Here is a 24,752-nt window from a genome sequence, read left to right on the forward strand (position 1 = left end):
GTTGTGAGCAGTAGATCAAAATGAGCTCATGTGTGGGAAGCCCATCTTGGCTCATAGGTTGTTGCTGTTATGTGCCGTCGAGTCGGTTCCGACCCATAGCGACCCTGAATAGGGTTTCCGAGGCTGTAAATCTTTACGGGAGCAGATCGCCTCATCTTTCTCCCGCGGAGCAGCTGGTAGTTTCGAACTGCTGACCTTCCGGTTCACAGCCCAATTCGTAACCACTACGCTACCAGAGCTCCTTTGGCTCATAGGAGGGGCCCTCAAATAGCAGTTCCTCTCCCAACCTCCAAAGCACTTCTCTGTGTATGTAACTGACAAACACATGCTCTTAGAGATTGGATTTGGATGAAAGACTCCCCTTTACCCTAAAACTTCTACAAAGTCAAATGCTTTAAGGGGGAGACACTTCGGACTGGGTCTGGGTCTGCACCTGATTTTATCACTGGCAGTTGGAAACAGAGTTCTCTTCACAGTCCAGACCCTTGATATAACTTTATATCACACTCCAAGCACCCAGGCAGGGCTGAAGTATATTTTCACCAGTGACAAAACAAACACAAAATACAGATATAGCATGTTTGTTAATACTAACCATTTTAATTTAAATTACTAGCATTTCTGGAAGACAAATGCAGTTGATAGAAAATATAAAAACTTTTACTGTACAAATTTCACATCACATTCAAAACAGCAAGTGTTTCCCTTGTGGCCACAGAAGACATTGGGTCTGCTGAAATCCAGGAGAACGTCACCTCACACAAGCTCCCCAACTGACTTCACATTTATGTCCACTGTCCCCCACCCCCACCCCCCATCCTATGGAGTTCTACTTTGTCCTGTAGGGTCATTCTGAGTTGGAAGTGACTCAGTAGCACACAACACCAACCCTACAGGATACAGAATAACTTCAAAACCCTTCAGCACTGGCACTCCAGTTGTGACCACTAGGAGAAATGTCAAGGAGGCAAAGGGCGACACCGCGGTACACAGCTGATTCAGGGACACGAAGGGCTCAGCTTTATTCCACACTGCTCACCACTGGCCCACAACTAGCAAGATCCAGTCCTCAGCTCAGAAACCCAGGGGTTGTGACTCTGGCCGTGAAAGGTAGTAGGGACACTGACCCCCAAGTTGGGAACTGGAGGCTCCGTGAAGAGCCAAGCTTGGCCCCACAGACCCCAGTGGGCACCTCAGCAGCCCTGGGCTCTCCAAGAAGGCCCTCTCAGTCTCCATCCCCTTCACAGTTGTGAGGGCTGAATTCACAGTAATCTGTTGTCCTTCATGCGTTTCCAAGGCAGGTGGGAGACACCCCACTGAAGGGCAGGAAATGTTTCCAAGGCAGGTGGGAGACACCCCACTGAAGGGCAGGAAACGTTTCCAAGGCAGGTGGGAGACACCCCACTGAAGGGCAGGCGCGTCTTCCTCGTCACAGTCACTTAAATACAACCAGGGAGGAGAGAGCAGCAGCACAGGAAGGGCGGGGGATTGGCTTCCTTCAGGCCTTTCTCTTCAACAGTGTTGTCCAGGGCCTTGGAGGGAGGGGTTATCCCTCAGACCACCCTTAACGTTCATGGCAGAAATGAGACCCCACCCTCAGTTCCTTAAGGCTGAGGACCATGATTCCCCCATGTCCGGGTCCCCAGACTCAGTACACAATGTTGTGAAGTGCTGTCGAGTCAGTTCCGGTTCATAGTGACCCAGTATAGAGTTTCCAAGGAGTGGCTGGTAGGTTTGAACTGCCAATCTGGTTACTAATTCAGTTCTTACCCTACAGTGTCATACCAGGACTCTTTAAGTACCCCACAAAAGCTTCTTAAAGTGAACTGAAAATGTGGCAAGAAAAAAACAAAGATCCGAGACTGACTTTTGGGGGTTGTGGCATCCGGAGTCAGGGAAAAGGCAAGCATTGAACAGCCGGGGCTCACCAAGTTGTCAGTAAGTTCAGTTCTTGCCTGCAGGAAGGTCAATGCCAGATGGACGTGCATGAAAGGGGAGGGGCCAGAGACACACACACTGTGACCTCTGGGAAGGCAGGTATGTGTGTGGCAGCCTGTGAGGTGTGGGAAGTCACATATAGGGTGGTTCAGGTGGCCACAGGGATGAGGGGGTGAAATGAACAGAGACCCACAGTATATCTGGGATACAGCTTCTCTCCCCCATGCCAACACCCTGACTGGAAAGCACTAGGATGCTGACAATCGGGGTAACTGGGATGGACTCGGAGGGGCCCTCAGGGGTATATGTGCACCACTGTGTTCTCATAGAAGCAGATTAAGGAGGGTCGGGTCCACCGCCTCAGAATGGTCATGTTAGGTGCTACTATAGTCCACCTCTGTGGATCTAACTGGCGTGTGAGGAGGGTAAACCATGGGCCCCCCTTCCTAGCTCACAGCACAAATCAGCTGTGTTCCCATCACCCATGTCCTCTCCCAGGTGGGGAGCTGTCCACACAACCTCCAAGTTGGGCTTCTTTGCCACGTGGAATTTCTCTCTTTCAGAGATGGTTCCTAATGAAGATGAGCAGAGTGCTCTCACACCAAAGGACTTTCCCAGGTCCAGCCCCTTGTTCTGGGTCAAAACACACAAGGTGAAGGCCTGACTTGGTGTTTGGGAAGGCTCTGAAGATTGGGGCCGAGGGCCAGGTGGGCATGGGCCTCCCTGCTTAGCCCAGAGTTCTGAGCATGGGCAGTGGAGGAGTTAGGACTGGTGAAGGAGAAGTGGGTGGGGCCCCCAGAGCCTTCCAGCACTGCAGGGCACTGTGTGGATGGGAAGGGTGGGCTCTGATACCGCTGCCTTCTACTTCTCTCTCCCTCGCCCGTTCTTGTTCTTGCTGATCAGACTTCATGACACATAGGACTGCTGAGCTGGCTCTGGGCTCAAAGGTCAGTCTGGGGCTGGGCTGTATCTGAAACACGTGGGTCTATGTCTCATCTCCTTGCTAGTTTCTTTGGGGTGGGAGTGGGAGGGGCGCTTCATGAAAGAAACCCATCTCTACAGGAATGCAGATGCTTCCTCCACTTGCAGATGAAACCCTCCTTACGAGCCACTGATACATCCAGCAGTTAGACTGGATTCTGTTTCTGCTTTCCCAGCAGGTACAGGCTGGACTGCAAGGTCAGAGGGAACCCCAGCTGACCAGGACCTCCTGATCCTCTATGTTACCTCAGCTCGTCAGGGTTTCCTCTGTAAGATGAAGAAGGGACAGCATCCCTTTGATGGGGTCATGGGGGGACACCTAGAGAAGGAACTGGTGCTCCCCCCAGCCCTGCCTGGGAAGAGCAACAGTAATGACGCTTTTCTTGCTCTGGCTATCAGAAGGGATGGCCACTTCCATCATCCTAGTGGGCGGTGCATGGACACCGGCCATCTTTATTATTACCTATTGTAAAACATCAAGTTCACGCAGCAGAGATGTACATGTAAACATTTGCTGTCTGTCTGGACAGGTTTGGTTGTTGGTGGCATCGTTTTAGGCAGCAGCAGGTGCAACTCCATCTCCACAGGACCCAAGTGTTTTTGTGGATGAGCAATCAGAATCGCAGACTCGTGCTCCTGGTTTGCAGTGCTGGGCAGATTTGGGAGGGTGGCTGATATTTTTGTCATGGTGGTTGGTCGTTTAGATGTCTTAGAAACACAAATAAACAAACCACAGCAGAAAAACCAAACACCTGGCTACATCTTTGGATTACTGGACTCCAGGACGCCCAAGTCAAACCTTTCAAACCGGGGCACCACTTTGCTGCTGTTAATGCTGCAAAGAGGAAGAAAAACAAAGGTTATACCCTTGCTGATCTTAATCAGAAGCAGGGTAACACTAGCTAAGGAGCAGGTCAGTTCCAGAAACTTATTAGCGAAGGGTCTGGTCACCCACCAAGAAGTGAAAGTGACAGCTAATAGCATAAGAGAGCTACTGTCGAGCACAGATGGAGGGGCTAAGTCCCGGTCCTGGGTCATCTACGACTGGAGGGCAGGGACATTTATCCACTCATCTCTGAACTCCAGGCACCCAACAAGCTCAGTATCTGTTGTGGGTGCATCAGAACTGGTTTCTCATTTGCTCTTGCTCCGAATGCAAGTGAGGAAAGATAAAACTTGACCATCAGCACTGAGAGTAAGATCTCATGCTCCTTTTAAAAAATGTTTCTCAACCTTTGGGATCTATCAAGGTCATCTGGGAAGCTGAGTGAAATGCAGGTGTCTAGAACCTTCCTCCCCATCCCAGTTCTGGATTCACTAAGTCCGGGGTGGGGCCCAGAGATCTGCATTTAGTTCACCTCCAGTGACTGATGCCCCTGGCCGGAGAGTCAGACCCTCATTGACAGCTGCCATGAGGGTCTATGGTGTGCGGGGCAGACGGAAAGGTAATTTTGTGGGAAGGCAGGAAGACGAAAGCTTTGTCCTTACTCATGAAACTGGAGACAAGTACTCCTTTGCTTTCCAAGGGAGAAAGATGAGGCTTTCTGCTCCCATAAAGATTTACAGCCTCAAAACCCTGTACAGGGTCGCTGTGAGTTGGAACCGACTCCACGGCACATAACAACAACAGCAACAACTCCTTTGCTTTAGGAAAAGTTTTCTGAGGGAGGGTGCAGTCTTTTGGAGCTAGTGTCTTTTAGGGCAATAGGACTTTTTGTGTCTACAGCTCCCAGAGGTAGACTACAGAGGGTTGAGGGATTAATGGGGTCCCTGGAACCACAATCTTGGTTTATAGGGCAGCTCTAAATTCATTTCACTCCTTGTTGGACAAGATGCCCATGGGTTAAAAGCCAAACAACCCTCTCCCCACTTCCTGCTCTAAGGAACACACCCCGCAGGAGGCTGTGTCCTCAGGGAGTGGGATTTCATCTCACTAAGATGTTTGTTGTGAGACAGCACTATCCAAACAAAACCCAAATCACCCCACAGAGAACAAAAAGGGAAAGAAGTAAAAGTCGTGTCCAGGAAGGTTGCCAAAAGTTGCTGGAACCTCGCGGAAGGGAACTCTGTTAGTGGGTAGGGGGGTCTTTCTGCCAAGAGCGGTTACTCAGCCACACACAAGCCCCATTGGGGTTGGGAGGGGGGCGGTTGGTGAAAAACAAACAAAGCAAAGGAAGAAGTCTTGCAGAGAGGACTGGAGCAGCAGAGATTGCATCCCCTGGGTTAGTGCCCGCGTCTCGTTTTGTGTTTTAGCAGAGGTGCCGGTCCCAAGTTGTCGATTAGGAGGAAGAAAGCCCTGGGTGCATGCAAGGCGGTCAGGCCTACAACCTACAGGAGGGAAGAGAAGAAGGGAGAGGCAGCGTCAGAACCAGCAGCTCCAGAGGGAGCCGGAGGTAAGCCGTAGATGCCCGGCTAGCCCTTTCCCAGAAGGAAGAGAAAGGCCATGTTCTGCCCACATTCTGGGCTTGACAACTGTGCAAGCTTAGGAGTCTGGGAACAAAGAACCTTCTCCAAACTCTCCCACAACTGCTTATGAAGAAAGTGCTCACTAGTGTTTGGCTAATCCACTCCTCGCTCCTTACCAACTAACTATGGAAATGTACTTCTGAGAGCTTATTACTTTTCTCATTGGATCCCCTATTTCAGAGCTCTGACCAGAGGAGAATCTGGGGACTCAGATCAGTGACCCAAGTTCTCTTCTACCAGAGAGAAGCCAGCTGTCTGATGACAAGGCTGCATGGATAAAAGGTCTTCTCTCAGTCATTTCAGCTGAATGTCACTTTGGTTTATGAGCATCAAACACAGAGGATGAAGCCGGGATGCAAAGAGAGGAAGCAGGATGCACAGTGGGATAACAGCAAACACGCAGGAGAATGAGGGAGATAACAGAAAACACACTATTCCTCCAGAACCGGACAGCGGTTCTTAAAGTCAGGGTGACCGTAACGTCCTTTCCCATAGTAGCGGCTCCGGCAGCGACTGGGAGTGCCCACGCCCATTTCGCCAGGTGGCAAGAACGCAGTCCAGGCGGTGAGAGGCCCACGGTGAGAGCGCCGGGGCCGGTGCATCAGGGGCCACAGGGATCACGATGGTGGGAAAAGGGAGGTGAATGGCCAAGCCAGGGCACCCACCACCCCCCAAAAATAAAAAAGCAAGGCCAATGGAAAAGAAAAGAGAAAATGAGCATTAGAGGTTGAATGTGCAGAAAGTCAAAATCATGAACACAGCTTCCGACAGACTCATTTAGGTATGTATGCTGGTGTACTTTCCTTTCAGGGCTAGAAGCAATCCCTTTGAGCAGATAAGAACCCCGCTGTGTGACTCAGTTCCCCACCTGTGAAGTGAGAAGATGGGCTGACTGGTCATCAGGAGGTCCAGAATGATCACCTGAATGTCAGGACTCAGTGAGTGCCACCTTGTCTTTACGGGGGAGAAAGAAGCCCAGGACCATCAGAACCAGGTCAGCAGTGGGCTTCACCTCGCAACACTGTCCCTGAGTTGTCTGCATGTCCCGGAGAAGCCCGTGCTGTGGCCTGTCTGGACAGTTCCCACTCCACCGACCCTTCCCTTCCAGAGAGCCTTCCTGGGGCCCTCAGGTGGGTGAGACGCGCTGGGTAGTTACAGAACACAGAGTCCTGGGCTTTTATGTGGGACTCAGCACACTGCAATCATTCACTCGTTCCATGTTTACTGAGCAACTACTATGTTCCTGGGACTGTAATAGCAGCAAAGACAACAGAGGTAAACAAGACCGAGTTCTGCCTACCTGGAAGTTTCATTACAGTGTCTGCTTCTCTTTACTCTATTAGACCATAAACTCCCTGCTGGCAGAGCTGAGCCCTGGCCATCTGTGTGTCCCCAAGTGTGTATTCATATACTTCTAAGGACAATATTCTGATATCCTCCCCACCCCCATTTGTGCTGGACTCTGACTTACCTTATGAGTCAAACAGTGTATATATGAATTTATTGTAAAATAAGGTTGTCCCTAACCTGAAACTGTCATGTCCTCAAACTGGCCCAAATCATTAGTTCTTTCTACATGGGTAGATCTGAGGACTGGCAGCAGGGCCCACCCTGGGTGTTCACTCTACTACAAACCACAGTGGTACTGTATTGCCCAAATGGGCCTCCCGGTGTGCAAAGTCAAAAAGGTCTATCACCAGACCCTTCAGAAAATGTGTGCACACCCCGGCTCCTAGCCCACTCCCACTTTTTAAAAGATGAGAAACTGAGGCCCAGAAAAATGGAAAATTTCTTCAGATTATCACAAGGGGTTTGTGGCAGGGCGAGGCCTCTTTTTGAGTGTTCTGGTAGAGTGGACAGTGGGACAAGGAGACAAGGGAGTGAGACAGACACAGGAGAGATGGTCTTGGCCTCCACTGTCCAGTGGAGACCACCCCTGCCCAAGGGTGGGTGTGATTAAACAGGAGGAGGACTTCCAGCTTCAAAGTACCATGTAAACCCCAAGTGATGTGGTTTCCCTAAGGGGTGGCTGAGTTTTTGAGACAGCTCCGTCTTTGAGTCTGCACTACTTTGAACAATCCGGGCTCTGATCATATCTTTCTTACTTCAGCTGCCCCGTCCTGCCACCTTTTCAGCATATTCTTCCTGCCCACTCTGCCCTGGTCTGATATTAGTGAGATGTAGTTTTTACTGATGGAAACTGGAGGCACTTAACAGTCAACAGGAGTCTTAAGTTAAACCTGGCAAATTAAATCCTAATATCACTTGGATCAAAGGGGCCAGCCTTCTGGTCAGTCAGCTCTGCGATTTCCCAGACCCAAGTCTTGGGCAGATAGAGTAAAGGGGGCCAGTTACGAGCCTGAGTGGAACTGGAGGGGCCTGGCCTACAAGTTCTGACCTCCCAAGTACTTACTCAGCTGACTTCCAGAAGTGCCCAGGGTGGGAGAGACGCCGGTTCAGCTTGGGCAGTTTCTCCAGCATGTCCATCAGCAGGGGGAAGCTAGGCCTCTCCTGCAGGTCAAATGCCCAGCAGGCAGACAGGATCTCCTGCAAATGGAGCTGGTGTTAGTGGGTGCCCATGCTGGCTAGAAGCCACAGTGGGCACAGCTGAGGTCCTCCACACAGAGCCCTTTGGATGCTTCCAGTCACCGCCTGAGTTGAAGGCCCCCTGAACAATCTGCGAACAGTAAGGAGACAAGCCTGGAGTAGGACGGGGGAATAACTATTTCAGAGGAATCTGGTCCTTCCAGCTTAAAATGAAGCACCTGGATGTGCTTTGCTCCTTCCTTCTTAGACCCTACAGAACAACAGTAACACAGTTTAAAGCTGACTAGACCTGGTAATGGCAAAGATCAGAAATGGAGACCAGCGATTTTTCAGAAGATGGAAAGTAGAAGGAAGTGTTTTGCCAGGTGAAATACAAGATGCTCAGAATAGGCGTGAATGGAGAGGTGATGGAGGTGAGAGTCTCGGCGTTAGCAAGTATGGAGGCTGCAAGTGACAAGAACTCAATATTGGAGGCATCGTAGAGTCAGTAGAACACATGTCCTAGTGACCCCAGACCCACTGCCCGGGATGACCAGCACCACTGCACAGGTGCTGGTGCCAGCGTAAAGCCCTCTGACTCCAGAGCTTGCGTACCCCCTCAGATTACCAACCAAGGCATCTCGTTGCAGCCATTACTCTCTGTCAGTGGAGGCTTGCATGTTGCTATGCTATGATGATGAATGGATCTCGGCAGAGCTTCCAGACTAAGATGAATTAGGAAGGAAGGCTTGGTGGGCTACTTGTAAATATCAGTCAATGAAAACCTACGGATCACAATGGTCCAATCCACAACCCATCATGCCTGGGACCAGGCAGCATCTCACTCCTTTGTGCATGGGGTTGCCATGGCTCCCAGGATCCATTCATATATACTGCTTGCCCCTCTGCCTTCCTACTCAGAACTACTGGGGAGAAAACAGGCCTAAAGAAAGTGCTCCCAGGACAGCGCAGAAAGTGCACATCTGCTTAGAACCCACACTCAGCATTTCCTTCTTAACAATGACTGGACCCCAGAGAGTCTCCTGCTATGTTTGGGGCAGTGGGGGGACCAGCAGGAAGCCAAGGATCAACAGAAGTAATGGACAGAGGGGAAAACAAAGCCTCTATAAGCTACTACAGGTAGTAAGACCAGGCACAATAATAAAAAAAAAAAATTTAAACAAAGATAAAAATATACAGAAGTAGTTGAATTTAAAACACCATTTCTAAAACAAAACATTATTTATAAGTACTAGGAGAGCAAATGAAGGAAATGCTCCCCAATTGTGGACCGAGTTTTTGATAACTAAAACCAAATCTGTTGCCACTGAGTTGGATTATGACCCACAGTGACCCTATGGGAATGACAGAGTGGGACTGCCCCCATTGGGTTTCCGAGGTGGTAAATACTGGGGCAGCAGACTGCCTCATCTTTCTCCAAGGACATGGGTTTGAATCACTGACCTTTCACATTCAGTTAGCAGTTGAGCACTTAACCACTGTGCCACCAGGGCGTATACTTTTTTTTTTTTTAAGTTTTTATTGTGAATTGAGAGAAAGTTTACAGGGCAGATTATCAATTTTACATTCAACAAATCATATACTTTGTTTCATTACAATGATTACAGTCCCCTCCATGTACCATCAGATAACAGTATTTCTCTCTATTCATTTTAGCTTTAAAAAAAAAACAAAACACTCAGGCATATATAATAATTTACACCACCAAAGGGCACATTCTGCAAGCCGGCCATCTGGCCACCAGCTCTCAGTCCCTCTCTTTCCATGAATCTAGAGTCCTCAGCTGCTCCCTCTCTCCATGTCCCCATCTCTGCCTCCATCTCTGGTGCAGCTGTTTCTCTGGATAGGGTCCTACATTCTGCTTGTGCTCTTCTCCCTTGATGGTCCTAGGGTCCTCTGTTTCTGGACTATAAGATTAACTACTCCCCCAATTTTGTTACAAAACTACCTTTATAATTGTGACTGTCACAATTAGTCATGATAACAATTACTCAATAAATCCCAATGATTCAGTGATTTGAAAAAGCAGTTGCCTCTGAGAATAATGGTATAGATTCAATAGGCAGAATGTGGAAAGAAATATAAGAGCTCAAGAAAACGATGAAGGTGTTTGTTTCTTCTCTTATCATGAAGAAAAGAGAGGCAAGTAAAAACTCCAGGGCAAACCTACAACTGCACAAGAAGGATAGTGTCCACATGTGAAGTGAGCAAAATTAAGGTCAGTCTTTGAGACGGATCCCCAAAGAAACTGTAATCCTAAGGAAATGACCTGAGTAGCAGCTAACAGCATTTATTGTTTATAACAGCCAACAGGGAGCACCGTATCACTGTAGGATAAGGTCTGGGAACCACAAGGTCAATGGTTCGAGCCCACCAACTGCTCCGTGGGGGAAAGATGAGGCTTTCTACTCCTGCAAAGATTTACAGCCTCAAAAGCTGTATACAAAAATAAAGGAGAAACTGATGTGCACGGGAAGGAGCAGACTGACAGGAAGTAAAGAGCTGATGGCACAAGAAACAGTACCTTTGGTGAGGCGTGGAGCGAGGGCCTCTTGGTTTTCTTAAGAACCTTTCTGGCCTTTTAATGTCTGTCCATGTGCATGCATTACTCGGATAAAATGACTAAATCACTGTGGCTGTCACATAAAACAGTGCAAAACTGTAAACCCAACTACAAACACACACACAGTCACACACATTGCTTTGTATAAAGCAGACTAAGTATACACGCTGGTTTTATCAGGAAGGAAAAAATACCCTCAGTAAGCTGTCTTCCTGGTAACAAGCCCAGGTCCCTTTCAGCACACTCACAAGCTTGGAGCAGAAGGCGCTAACAGCTGTTACATGTTATTGTTAGGTGCCAGCCACTTCCAACTCTTAGCAAGCCTACGTACAACAGAACAAAACTGCTATTGGTAAGGGAGAGTGAGAGTCATTGGCCAAAAATAATAGAAAATGATTCTGAATTGTAGTCAAAGCAGGGTGTGCCCACTGAATGGCAACTGCCATCTAAGACATACCTGTGCAAATGTATGTTATCACTTAGTCAGCTGCCATCCAGTGGCCCTGCCTGCATTTGACGATAATTCAAAATCACTCGTGTTACCACTGGCCAATGGCACTCCCCTAACAGCAACAGGTTCAAAAGAAAAAACAACTCTCATGAGCCAGAAACTGGCTGCTGTTAACATTTTCTCTTTGTCCCCACCCCAACTCCCAATCTATTCTTCAAAAGCTTAGAAAAAAGACTCCTTAACTGGGTACTTTAAGAAATCCTCCCAGATCTCTAGCCAATTAGTTCAGAACTCTGACTGCACAATGGAATTAGCTAAGGAACTTTACTTAACATTTTAAAAATTAACAATGACCTTTGTTGTGTCCCAGACCAATTAAATAGGCATCCTTGGGGTGAAGCCCTGGCACTGGCATTTTATAAAAGCTCCCAGAAGATTCCGAAGTGTAGCCAGAGCTAAGTCTAACTCCCTTCCAGTTTTCTGTTGTGCTCTGGGCCCAGCTCCAAGCCTAATTCCCTTGAAGGAAGCACTTAGCTATCTGCTCCAAGTCTGTAAGTTGCAGACAGGTAACCAGGAGGTCTGCCAAAAGAGCAATTTGCCAAAGAGACGTTTTTCTTTCAGATAAAACCAATACCCATACTCTGGGTTTATATAAAGATGATCTTTATAACTTTATTGCAAAAGGTAAGTATTGGACACAACCTAAATACCCAATGACAGAGAAGTAATTAAAGTACAGCCATAGGACAAAAGAGGAGACAGGTTTAAAAATAGGAATTTGTTAAAGATTTGAGATAATGATAATAAAAATGTTATGGTATGATAGTTTTTAAAAGATGTAGTTTTCAAACACATCTTGACCTTGCCAACAAGCCCACAGCCCCTGCCTTGGATTGCCAAGAGTGACCAAGACCATGCCATCGTGAAGGTGGCATTTGACTTGACATCGGCTCAGAAGGAGGCCAAGAAAGGGTGAACCCAAAAGTAATGAGGAGGTGTTGATCCTTCAGCTCTACTATGCCACACAGCGTCTTTGCGAGGTCCAAGATGATGTGGTACTGACTAGCAAAAAAAAAAAAACAAACCAGCTGGCGGTTGCTGCTTTGGACTAGCGCTTTAGCATCATCCATGAAGGACACACCTGTACAAATATTTGGCACTTCAACCAGATTGTCATCTGGCACCTGCACCACAGTGAAATACACCCTCAAATATGACATAATCATAAACGAGCCTTCTGCAGATGCCCAGCTGCTGGCTACTACACAACTAAGGAAAGTATTAAGATCTTGGAGGAAGATAAGGCTGAATTCATCACGGTGCCCGACCCAGGGTTTGCAAACAATGATCCTGCCAATATTGTTCAGGCTTTTAATACGCAACTCAAAGCCCAACACTCCTGTGGTTACGTCACCCACATGTGACTGAAGTTACTTATTAATATCAAGTTACTCATAAGCCTATTTGCCCCATCCTATCTGAGCTCTGGTAGTGTAGTGGTTACGAATCGAGCTGCTAACCTCAAGGTCGGCAGTTTGAAACAGCCAGACATTCTGTGGGAGAAAGATGAGGCTTTCTGCTCCTGTAAAGATTTACAGCCTCGGAAATCCTGTGCAAGGTCACTGTGAGTCAGAACCAACTCCATGGTACTTAACAATAACAACAAATCTGATTCCTGAACGCACGGTTACCACAGATCACATGGAAAAAATGGATCCTCTGGGTTTCCTTATCTGAACTATGCCGTGACAAGGAAACTTACAACTGCAAGAAGGAGAAACCATGGAAGGTGTTCAGAAATGTGAAGCCAGCAGTCATATTACTATTACGATTCAGCACTTAGTAAACAAATTTGCCTTGGAATCTTCGATTGTTCTCGAACGGTTAAGAAAAGAATTATGAAGAAAGATCTGACACCATGGCATAACCCCGCCGTTGGTATTTTGTGCAGTAATTATTTTAAGTCTTCTTTTATTTAAGCAGCATACAGGGCTTTACTATCTTTCTATCTCATAACTAAATTAAAAAATGATTACTTCAAAAAAAAAAGAAGAAAAAAGACTAAAAGGAAATAAAACAGTTAACAGTGGGATACTGAACGGCTCTAGATTCTCCGTAGGTTTTTGCTGTTTTCTCCTTCATTTTCCACAAAGGTGTATTGTTTTTCATCTCTAATTTAGGAACCTATGGGTGGCAGAGCTTCCCCCCAGGGCCATTTCTTAGGTGGTAAAAAAAAAGGGGGGGGCAGCCTTATGATATGCCCCAACCCCACTCTCTAGTCCCACACCCCTCTCGGGAGCAGGTGGCTACTCACGTTGACTTCCTTCCCTAGGCTGACAGAGGCCAGGACACGCTTCATTCCTTCCCCACTTCCAATCTGCCAGATCAAGGCCTCAGCTGCTTGGTTCTTAAAGGGCCAGTCTCTTGCTTGCAGCTCATACCAAACAGTCCTGTGGAGACCAAGTCACATAGCCTGAGCTCCCAGGTGGCCCCGGTTCATGCTGACTATTGCAATGCTAGGAACACGCAATGGCAGAGATAGGACTCAGAGCCAGATCTGTTTTCATTCCAGAGCTTGGCTTTAAACCCCCTAAAACACACCTCTCCTGCCCCAACAGTTAGTTGCCAGAGCCTCACCCAAATGCATAGACGTCAGCAGCTTTGGAGAACGGCAGTTTGTCCTCATCCTTTCCAGGGGTCATCTCACGCACAATCTCAGGGGCCAGGTAGCACAGCCAGTCATGTGACAGTTTCAGCTGGTTCTCACGCCTGAAGGCCAAGAAGCCAGGACAAGAACAGGAGGTCTTGCAGTCACAGCAAAGGCCTGCCTGGCACACGTCTGCTCTGGGCCAGAGGCCTCCCTTGCATGACTTAGTACCCAGAATGTAGCACCCTGAGCCTGCACTTGCAAAGGCACCAACTTTTGGGGAACTGTTTTATTTGGGTGACAACCAGACTTCTTCTAGGAAAGCAGCCCAAAATGAGTATTGGCAGGGACCGCACTTGAAGGGGTCTGACATTCTTTGCTGTCGCTGGTGGTGAGAGAGCTCTCTTCAGGAAATCAGATCTGCCTATTGATCCCCAACCTGGCCTGAGGACTGGTCTCATGCTCCTTCCTGTGGTACCCTAGATGTTTGGGGAGGAGTCTTTCTCCCTTTCAACAGCTGGGGTAAAGAAAACTCAGCACCACCTCATGGAAGGGATGTGAACTTTTAGTCTCTGGCCCAAGCTGGCTGACAGACAGACTGACTTGGAAGTTGGGTATGAGGGGTGGGAGCTAGCCTCCCTGAGGTTCCCATACCACAGACTCAAGTGCTATGGGGAACCTGTACTTCACCCGTACCTGAAGCAGGGTCCAAGCAAACCTGGCCTTTCCTTCCCATAGGATGGCCAGAGACCTCAGCTAACCCGACACTGGCTAACCCTCACGGCCCCACGCGGCTCCTTGCTCTTCCCTCCCTGTCTCTCTCAGATGCCCAATGTTAACTCACCGTTCCTCTCGGACCACGCCTGAGATCCCAAAAAGTCCAAAGTCTGTAATGACCACTTTGCCATTGTCATAGAAGACGTTCTTGGATTTGAGATCTTTGTGTACGATGCCCTTGGCATGGAGATATCCCATACCCTGGAAGACAGCAAGCTTCCTGTCAGGTGGGAGGAAAGGCTGGACTTGGAAGAGTGAGGACTGAGTCAGGCACTGGGCTGTGTGCTTTACCAACATGCCCTCATTTAAGCTTCATAATCATATGCACTAGATGGGACATATGCTTAGAGAGGGACAGTTACTCGCCTCAGACCACACAGCAGTTAAGTAGCAGAGCGGAGGCCTGATCCCAGGCCAGTCTGTGCTCCTTCTAAGTCACCATGCTACCAGGCAGCTATCTTGGAGTGGATACCATGAGAATGAGGAGTGTGGCATTGAGCAGGTGGTGGGTGGGGAAGAGAGGATGTATAAAAGTGACGTAGTAAAGGGCCTAAATGAGTTGGGGTCTCTATCAGGCTTTGCAAGCTGGGGAAATGGGAGAATTCCATGGCAGGTAGGGTCATCAGCTGTGAAGGAGGAGCCAGACTAAGACTGCGATCTAGGTCCAAATTTCATCTCAGCTCAAATTCTAACTTACTGTGTGGCCTTGGGTGTACTGAGCAACTCCGCTGAGCCTGTTTCCTTATCTGCTGAGCAAAGGCCTTGGGATGGTGATTTCTACCTGAGGTTCCATTTGGATTAAACAATGATGGACCATATGTATGGGGTATGGGTGACCTGACACAGGCCTGAGCTCACCCAAGGTCAGAGGTGTTTTCTGACACCAAACTCATCAGACATTTGTCTAGCCCAGAGGTAAACATGGGTCTACTTCCCAATCTCCCCACATCAATGGGGCTTCACTCAAGATGGCTACGTCTCCCTAAAATTAGTAGATATCTTAGGTTGAGGATGAAAAGATGAGGGCTGGAAGAAAAAAGATGCCTTTAGAAAATCTAAAGAATGGCCTTGAGGCAGAACCAGACAGAACTCAAGTCCCAGCAAGAACCTGGTCCAAGTGGGCCTGAAGAGTGCAGGGACTTTAGACAAGGCCAGTCAGCAGACTCTCCTGAGGAGGAGGCTGGGAGAATGTGGCCCAGTGTGGCCACTTCCCTTAGGCAGGCTGAACAGTGTTGTTCTGCAGTAGCAGCAGCGAGTTCCAGAAAGAATCTAACTTCCAAAACACAAGGAAAGCCACCGCCATAGAGTTGACGCACAGGAACCCTAAGGTCAGAGTAGAACCGCCCCATGTTGTTATTACTGTTAGAAGACATTGAATCGTTCTGGCTCACAGGGGCCTTATGCACAACAGAATGAAACACTGCCTGGTCCTGCGCCATCCTCACAATCGTTAAGCTTGAGCCCGCGGCTGCTGCCACTGTGCCAATCCATCTCCTTGGGGGCCTTCCTCTTTTTCGCTGACCCTCCACTTCACCAAGCATGATGTCCTTCTCCAGGAACTGGTCCCTCCTGGTAATACATCTGAAGTATGAGGGATGAAGTCTTGCCATCCTGGCTTCTGAGAAGCATTTTGGCTATACTTTATTCAACACAAATTTGTTTGTGCTTCTAATCCATGGTACTTTCAATATTCTTCTCCAACACGATAACGCAAAAGCATCAATTCTTCTCTGGTCTTCCTTATTCACTGTCCAACTTTCACATGTATATGAAGCTACTGAAATTATCATGGTTTGGGGTCAGGTGCACCTTACTCCTTAAACTGGCATCTTCAGTTTCAACATCTTCACTTTTGAACACTTTAAAGAGGGCTTGTGCAGCAGATTTGCCTATTAATAAGTTGTTTGATTTCTTCACTGCTGTTTCCATGAATGTTGATTGTAGCTCCAAGCAAAATGAAATCTGAAATGTCAATCCATTTATCATGATGTTATTTATTGGTCCAGTGGTGAGGATTTTTGTTTTCTTTACATTAAGGTACTATCTCTAGTGTGGTCTTTGATCTTCATCAGTAAGTATTTTAAGTCATTGTCACTTTCAGCAAGCAAGGTTGCATTATCTGCCTATCATAGGTTGTTAATGAGCTTCCTCCAACCCTGATGCCATGTTCTTCTTCAAATAATTCAGAATATTTACTCAGTGTACAGATTGAATGTTGTTGTTGTTATGAAGTATCACTGAGTTGGTTCTGACTCATAGCACCCATGCATAGGGTTTCCAAGGAGCGGCTGGTGAGGCTGAGCCACCACTTGCAGTTTAAACGGACCTTGAAGTTCAGTGCTTACCCCTACAGCGCTATACAAGGACTCCACAGATGGCATAAGTATGGTAAAAGAATACAACCCTGGCCCACACTTTTCCTAATTTTAAACCATTCAGTGTCTCATTCTATGTTCAGGTTCCTCATGAGCACAATTAAATGTTCTGGACTACTCATTCTCTGCAATGTTGTCCACAGCTTGTCATGGTCCACACAGATGAAAGCCTTTGCATAGCCAATACAGCACAGGGAAACATCTTCATGGCACACTCCGCTTTCAGCCAAGGTCTATCTGATGTCAGCAATGAGATCCTTCGTTGCACATCCTCGTCTAAATCCAGCTTGAACCTCTGGCAGTTAGCTCCCCGTCAATGTACTGTTGCAGCCATTTTTGAAGTATCTTGAGCAAAATTTTACTTGCATGTGACAGTAATGATATTGTCTGATGATTTCCACATTCCATCGGGTCACCTCTCTTTGAAATAGGCACAAATATAGATCTCTTCCAGTCAGTTGACCAGGTAGTTGTCTTACAAATTTCCTGACATAGATGAGCGAGTGCCTCCAGCGCTGCATCAATTTATTGAAAGATTTCAATTTGTATTCTGTCAATTCCCAGAGCCTTATTCTTTGCCAATACCTTCAATGCACCTTGGACTTCTTCCTTCAGTAACATTGGCTCTTGGTCATATGCTAACTCTTTTTTCTTAAGTTTTTATTGTGAACTGAGTGATAGTTTACATGGGAGAACATGGAGAACATCGGCTTTACACCATCGTTTCATTGCAATGATTACAATCTCCTCCATGCAGCATCATCCTTCAACAGTATTTCATATGCTAACTCTTTAAACGGTTGAACATCAACCACTTCTTTTTGGTACAGTGACTCTGTGTATTTCTTTCATCTTCTTTTGATGTTTATGCATCATTCAATATTTTGCCCATAGAATCTTTCAATATTGCAAGTCAAGGCTTCAATATTTTCCTCAGTTCTTTCAGCCTGAGAAATGCTGAGCGTGTTCTTCCCTTTTGGTTTTCTAACTGCATGCCTTTGTACATTTCATTATAAAATTTGACTTTGTCTTCTTGAGTTGCCCTTTGAAAATTTCTGTTCAGTTCTTTCATGTACTCATTTCTTTCATTTGCTTTAGCATCTCTATGCTGGAGATCAAGTTGCAGAGTATTTTCTAACATCCATTTTGGTCTTTTCCTTCTTTCTTGCTTTCTTCCTGTATGATGCTCTTGATGTCACCCCGCAGCTCCTCTTGTCTTCAATCATTAGTGTCTAATGCATCAAATCTGTTCTTGAGATGGTATTTAAATTGAGGTGGGTTATGTTTAAGGTATTTTGACTCTTATGTACTTGTTTTAATTTTCTTCATCTTCAGCCTGAACTTGCATATGACCAACTGATGGTCTGTTCCACAGTCTGTCCTTGGCCTTGTTTTGGCTGATGATATAGAGCTTTTCGAGCATCTCTTTCCACAGGTGTAGTCAATTTAATTTCTGCATATTCCACCTGGTGAGTCATCTTTTACGTTGTCTGAAAAGGTGCTTGCAATTAATAAGTCACTGGTCTTGCAAAATTCTATCACGCAAGCGCTAGTATCGTTTCTATCACCAAGGCCATATTTTCCAACTATTGATCCTTCCTCTTGGTTTCAACCTTTTGCATTCCAATCACCAATAATTACTAATACCTCTTGGTCAATTTCAGATTGAAAAAGTTAGTAGGATTCTTCAATTTCATCATCACTGGCTTTAGTGGTTAGTGCATAAATTTGAATAATAGTAGTATTAACTGACCCATAGGGTTTCTTTACTGAAGCATACCACCTCATCTTTCAACTGCAAATAGCTGGTGGGTTTGAACTGCCAACCTAATGACTAGCAACCAGGAGCTTAAACACTGTGCCACTACGGCTCCTTAAAGAGTAAATTACTCCTTCTAAAATGCTGTCCTGCATGCCAGATAACCTTCTTAAAAGACTTGATTTCCCAAATCAAACTGAAGCAAAAGGAGCCAAACAAATAGTCAAACAGGGTCGGTGTCCACTTTGAGTTGAACAGGGACCAGCTGTGTAACTGATGGCAAATTTCTGTACGTCTCTGAGCCTCTGCCCCTCACTTATACAACAGGCATCACGTCTTGAAAGGCCAGTTTAAAGGGACACAATGCAAAGCACCCAGGACTGGAGTACAAATCCTTTTCCCTTCCCATAATTCGTCCTGTTTCTATAGATGCCCCAAAGCTGCAAATTCTCTAACCAAGGGCCGAGACCCATTTATTTTGAGCCCCAGAGCATCTGAGAGAAGAACTCAAAAAAAGCGACTCAGAAGTTCCTGGCAGAAGGGAGAGGGGTGGTTTCCCAGCTGCACAAAACACAAACACAAAAGCAGAGAGGCGGTTTCCAGTTTGGCAGCTCCAAAACCTTTCAGCGACTTTTCTCCTCTGCCCTGGAATCTTCCAAGTGACTCCGTCTAACTCAGCTGGCTGGCATCCAGACAGAAACCCCCACCAGAGTTCCACTGAGAAGAAAAGGAAAGGTTTGGGGAAGCAGACAAAAGGGTTCCGGGCCTAGAAGTTTGGGGACAAAAATGAAGTCTACGGAGGGCCCTGGGACCATCAAGGGAGAAGAGCAGAATGTGGGACCCTACCCAGAGAAACAGTGACATCAGAGATGGAGCAGAGACAATGACATGGAGAGATGGAGCAGCTGGGAACTCTGGACCCAGAGAGGGAGAGGGACTGTGTGCTGATGACCAGGGGGCAGGCTTGCAGGGCATACCATTTGATTGGTTGATGATGCATGGAGGGGATTGTAACCATGGCAATATAACGATATTCGATAGGGTGAATGCAAAGCTAATGTCCCATGTAAACTATCACATAATTCACAATAAAACATTTTTAAAAAATGAAGTCTACGTAACGTTGAGCCTCCTCTCTGCTTCTAACAGCTTAGAAATGAGACTACAAATGAATACATGAATGCGAGATTGAGGTTTCCAAAAAATTTGATTTGTTAGTGTAGCCATGCGTAAGTGATATGCAGAAATGTCATCCTGTTTTTTTATCTTTTTCTTTCTAAAGAAACACATGCATACAAATGAAATGAATGTAGAAAGAAAGGGGAGGAGGGAGAAATAGAAGAAAAGGGAGAAGAGAAAGACAGAAATTAGGCGGAGTGGGGGAACTGTGGGAACTGGTAAGAAAAAAGCTTCTCAAATAAAACAATTTTAAAAAAAGAATGAAAGAAATCAGAAGTTAGTTCTGATTTGGGCCTTTCTGTTGAGGTTTTTTGCTCCTGTAACGATTACAATCTTGGAAACCTAGTACATGGCCACGATGAGTCACAGCAGCAACACGGTCTAATAAAACGACAGGTGAGCTCGTCTCTCATTTATTTCTCTCACTTTATTTCTTTTATTAAATTACTTGGGGCAGGCAGGGGGGAGAGGGGAAGGATGACAGAGACTGCCTGGTTTGAGCCTGAAGGACTATCCTCATGAAGTCTTGATGCAGAAATTTTCATAGCGCAGGTCCTTTCATAGCCCCTGTGAGTAGCACACCTGTCCGTCACCCAAAGCCCTCATCATTGTCCCTAATCAACTCTTAGGGAACCCATGACAAACACTCTCTGTGTATTGTCATTTTTATCCTTGCACCAATCCAATGAGAGAAGTCATGTTGTTATCCTCATTTTACAGAGGAAAAAGCGGAGGCTCAGAGTGGCTAAACAACTTGCTTAAGGTCACACAGCTGGTATGACCAGGATTCAAACTCAGACCATCTCTGTCTTTTAAGCCTTCTCTCCCAAGCACCCTGCTAGGTTTCTCCATAACCAATTAGATTTCAAAACTCTCCCTGTTCAAGGAGCTGAGACTGGGACATAGAGAAAGGGACAGGGCTCCAACTTCGAGAAGCAGACAGAGCAGCGGGTGACCAGAGGCTCTCAGGCCACCTGGAAGCCCACCGCCAGCCCCACCTCCACCACAAGGAAGCTACTCTTACCTTTATGATCTCCTGTGCAATCTGCCTCGTCTTGTTGATGTCCAAGGACGTCTTGGGGTCTCGCACAAATGAATGCAATGTCCGCCCCTTACAGAAACTGTCAAGAGTGGCAGGGATCAGCCATGAGTCTCGGGCCATGCTGCCCTCATGAAGGCCCAAAGGAGCTCATGGGAGCACTATCTCCACCTGCTGCCAGAGGGAATCTCAGAATTCAGGTCTGGCATCTATCCCTTTCCAGTGACTGGCTGTGCATACACACCTATGCACACACATCCTGCTCCTTGAGGTCCAGGACTTACCCACCCCAGAACAAGAAATGTATCAAACTGCTGGCACTGAGGTCTTCAAAGCTTGGAAGTGGCTACCCAAGGTACAATTGTTCTCTCTTTGTCTGGAGCGATAGAGTCAGGAGCAGCAGGAGGAGATGGAACGCATGCCCACATGCCTCCTGATGGTGTCCAGCTACCATGACTATTTTGATCAAAGATTCTATACAAGAACCAATGTCACTGAATTGCTTATGTAGAAACTGTTGCTGTTGGCCTTATATTTTGCTGTAGATACTCTCAACAACAAATACATTCTATACTAGAATCCTGATCAAAAGGGGACCAAATGTGGGAGAGAATTCCAAATTCTCATGGAATCCAGACTTTTTGGAGCCCTGGGGCTAGACAAAACCCTACAACTGTTGCCCTGAAATAATTTTTAAACCTTAAACCAAAAATGTCCCCTGAAGTCTTCTTTAAGCCAAAGACCAGGTTAGCATATTTAGTGAAGAATGCGTTTACGAAAATGGGAGGAAACCCACAAATATGTAAAGGTTTGACAAAGGCTCTTTGTACCTGGGCATTTATCTTTGCTGCAAACATATTCATGAATGCAGTGGAGCATACAGGGGGAAAACTGAGGAAAATGTCGTGGACATGATCAAGCACACCTTGAGGGTATGAGGTGCTAAGCCTGGGGGCTCAGGACCAAAGTCTCAGGGGACTTTGTCAGCTGACATCACAGTCCACACACAATGTTTGAGATCCTACTTTTGTGAGTAACAACTGGGGTCTTAACAGCTCATGAGTGGCCACCTAAAGTACAACGATTGGCCTCTCTATGCACATGCAGAGGAAAGAAGAGAGATGAGAAATAAAGACACTGGGAATCAATTAGTCCAAGGGACTGATGTAACATGAGAGCATTACTCTCCAGAAACAAGAGGGCACCCTGCTACACTATCAACTGTTTTGAAAGAGATCGTATTAAAAGATCCTGGGTAGAGTGGGAGAAAATATGGAGCAAAACTCAAAATTAGAAAAAAGAAAAAAAAAGGCCAGGCTTACTAGTCAGAAAGAGACTGGAGGAACCTGAAACCCTGGTCACCCTTCAGGTCTGTAACTGAACTTACTCTTGTGGCTAAATTCTCAGCCAAGCAGCAGAGAGGTCTATGGGAAGGAAATATCCCTACTAATGTATGCTCCCCATGGAATGGCCAACCATTCAAGAAATCAAAAGGGCAACACAGCAAACAAAAATAATGTCTGAATTATCATTCTTCTTTTGAAGAAGTCTCGATGTGGAATCAAATTGGCAGGGGCAACTTAAAAGGTCACACAGGAAACTTAGGCATTCATGAGTTTACATTAATGGGGGAAGAACAATTTGGAAAAGGAAGGTGAGAATGTTTGTACAACTTGAAGAATCTAATGTCACTAAATTGTACATGTAGAAACGGTTGGTGTGTGTCTGCTGTGTCTATACTTTCAACAATACCAAAACATTACCAAAAATAACCCAAAACAAAACATGAAGAGTTCCTGATATTCTCAGTGGGTTCAAAGCAGGAACATGATCCAATGGAGAGGCCTTTGGCCTCTTTGGACTACAACCAGGTAGCACTGGGGTTCTTGAGTGCCCTGTAGTGGCTCTCATGGTTTTTATTCATTTTGCTTTATTACTAGGTTTTAGTATAGCGCTGTGGGATAACGCACTGGACCACAAGGTCAGCTTGAATGCAAGGTCGGTGGTTCAAATTCACCAGCCTCTCCTTGGAAACCCTATACAGGGTCGCTCTGAGTCAGAACCGACTCAGCGGTATTTAACAACAACAACAAATTGCGATAAAAATCTGTACAAGGAGGTAGAGGAAGGTGGGCGGGATGGTTGTCAGAGCAATTATCGAGAGAAAGGTTCACATATTGGGGTCTGCAACTGCATCCACTCCTAAAACCAAGGGTGAGGAAGGACCCAGAGAGACTGTGTGGTTCATTACTCTGTTCCAGGGAGAAGCTGATATAAGCCATCCTACAAAGGAGAACTTCTAAAGAAAGTCTACAGCAGATGAGCTTCTTGGCACCTCAAGAGACGTTGAGAACCAGAGCAAGGTCCTGGAAGATTGAGCAAAGCTCCATTTCTCCCCAAACCACACCCAGAGTTGAACCTAAGGGTGAAAAAGGGTTTGTGAAGGCGATCTTGAAGGTGAGCAGGGGACTCCCAGTGTGAGGCCTGAGACACATGGTGGCCAGGCCTGGATTTTACTGTGCCCCATTTGCTGTGGGAAAGCCTCATCTTTCTCCCGAGGAGCAGCTGGTGGGTTTGAACTGCCGACCCTCATGGTTAACAATCCATTCATTTCCTATAGTGCTACCAGGGCTCCTTTGACCTATCCCAGAACACATTAAATGTCTGTGTTGTTGTTCATGAATATTCTGTGTCCATACAAACAGCAGGGCTCCCAGGGACAGGGGAGTCTGGGCTGGTGGGGCCCAAGTGAGGGCAGAGGCCTGCTTACCTAGTGATGATGGCCAGGTGGGGTGGGTTCATGCAGGCCCCCATAAAGAGCACCACGTTCTCATGCCGTGTCTGTCGGTAGTTCATCACTTCCTTCTTGAACAACTTCAGGTGGTCCTGGTTGTGGCCATCCATTTCCAGCAGGCGGATGGCCACCTCGCCATGCCAGCGGCCCCGATGCACCCGACCCCAGCGGCCCTGTCCAATGGGTTCACCCAGTTCCACCTGCTCAAATGGAATGTCCCACTCCTGTAAATACACGCTGCTCTGGCTGGCCTTGCGTGAGATGGGGCCTCGCCAGGTCCGGCGGGAACTTGGTAGTTCGTTGACCTCGTCCTCATCGTCTTCCGCCTCAGACTTGCCAGCCTCTGGCTCCTCGGCCTGAAAGGGGAGAAGAAAGGAATAGGCAGAGAAGCACAGCTGAGCTCGGTCAACTGCTCTCCCATCTTCTTGAGTCCCAAGTAGTGAAGAAGGAAAACAGAGGCATGCAATTCTAGCTGCTGCCCTTCACTGGCTTGTGTGAATAGTGAGCCAGTTGCTTAACCTCTCCAACCTCAATCTCCACATCGGTAAAATGTGGCAGTTGTCCATAAGCACCTTTGTCCCACTCACTTTCCAAGGTCTGCCTCTGAGCAACGCCTAATCACTAGAAGAATGTTTACATCCCTGTCACATTTATTCTTTCTGGCTACTTTTATCTAAACACAGAGGTTCTGACTATCCCTGGGCAGGGTTCAGTTTGTTAACAGTCCCTAAGCCATACTTCATGCTGGCAGTCAGATTCTGTTAACACTTTAGTTCACGGCTCAACACTGGTTCTTGACCCTGGCTAGGAATCAAAATCACTCCGGACATCTAAAAAATATAGAGATGCCTGACCCCATCCCAGAATGACTGAATTAGAATCTCAGGCTGGGGCCCAGACCTCCCAGTTAGGGCTAAAAACCATTAGAATGAAGAGCCTACTTTTGTTAGCTGCAAAAACGGAAAAGCAAACAGAAATTGGTCTCGCGAGTTTGTCATTCTTCATTGCTACATTGGGCAACCCTGCATGTTCCGAGATGGGGAAGGAGATGAGCAGAGAAGGGACTGGACTCTAAGCACACCACATCACCTCTGCTCACCTCCGCTTCGTGATCCTCCAACACGTCGGCTTTGGGTGGGTCGTTGAACCTAAGGGTGAAAAAGGGTTTGTGAAGGCGATCTTGAAGGTGAGCAGGGGACTCCCAGTGTGAGGCCTGAGACACATGGTGGCCAGGCC

General features: G+C 46.9%; 1 protein-coding gene across 1 annotated transcript in view; it reads right to left on the reverse strand.

The window, feature by feature from the left end:
• Positions 1-7,794: 7,794 nt before the first annotated feature.
• KSR1 (kinase suppressor of ras 1) overlaps positions 7,795-24,752 on the reverse strand; it is an 87,511-nt gene continuing 70,553 nt past the window's right edge. The window contains exons 13-19 of the mRNA XM_006874224.1: positions 24,616-24,664; positions 23,493-23,872; positions 20,708-20,804; positions 14,438-14,571; positions 13,584-13,715; positions 13,261-13,396; positions 7,795-7,932 (exon numbers count right to left, since the gene is read on the reverse strand). Coding sequence (XP_006874286.1) covers positions 7,795-7,932; positions 13,261-13,396; positions 13,584-13,715; positions 14,438-14,571; positions 20,708-20,804; positions 23,493-23,872; positions 24,616-24,664 — 1,066 coding nt within the window. The remainder of the gene's footprint in view (positions 7,933-13,260; positions 13,397-13,583; positions 13,716-14,437; positions 14,572-20,707; positions 20,805-23,492; positions 23,873-24,615; positions 24,665-24,752) is intronic.

This window comes from Chrysochloris asiatica, unplaced genomic scaffold (genome assembly GCF_000296735.1).
Source record: "Chrysochloris asiatica unplaced genomic scaffold, ChrAsi1.0 scaffold00266, whole genome shotgun sequence".
Lineage (NCBI taxonomy): Eukaryota > Metazoa > Chordata > Mammalia > Afrosoricida > Chrysochloridae > Chrysochloris > Chrysochloris asiatica.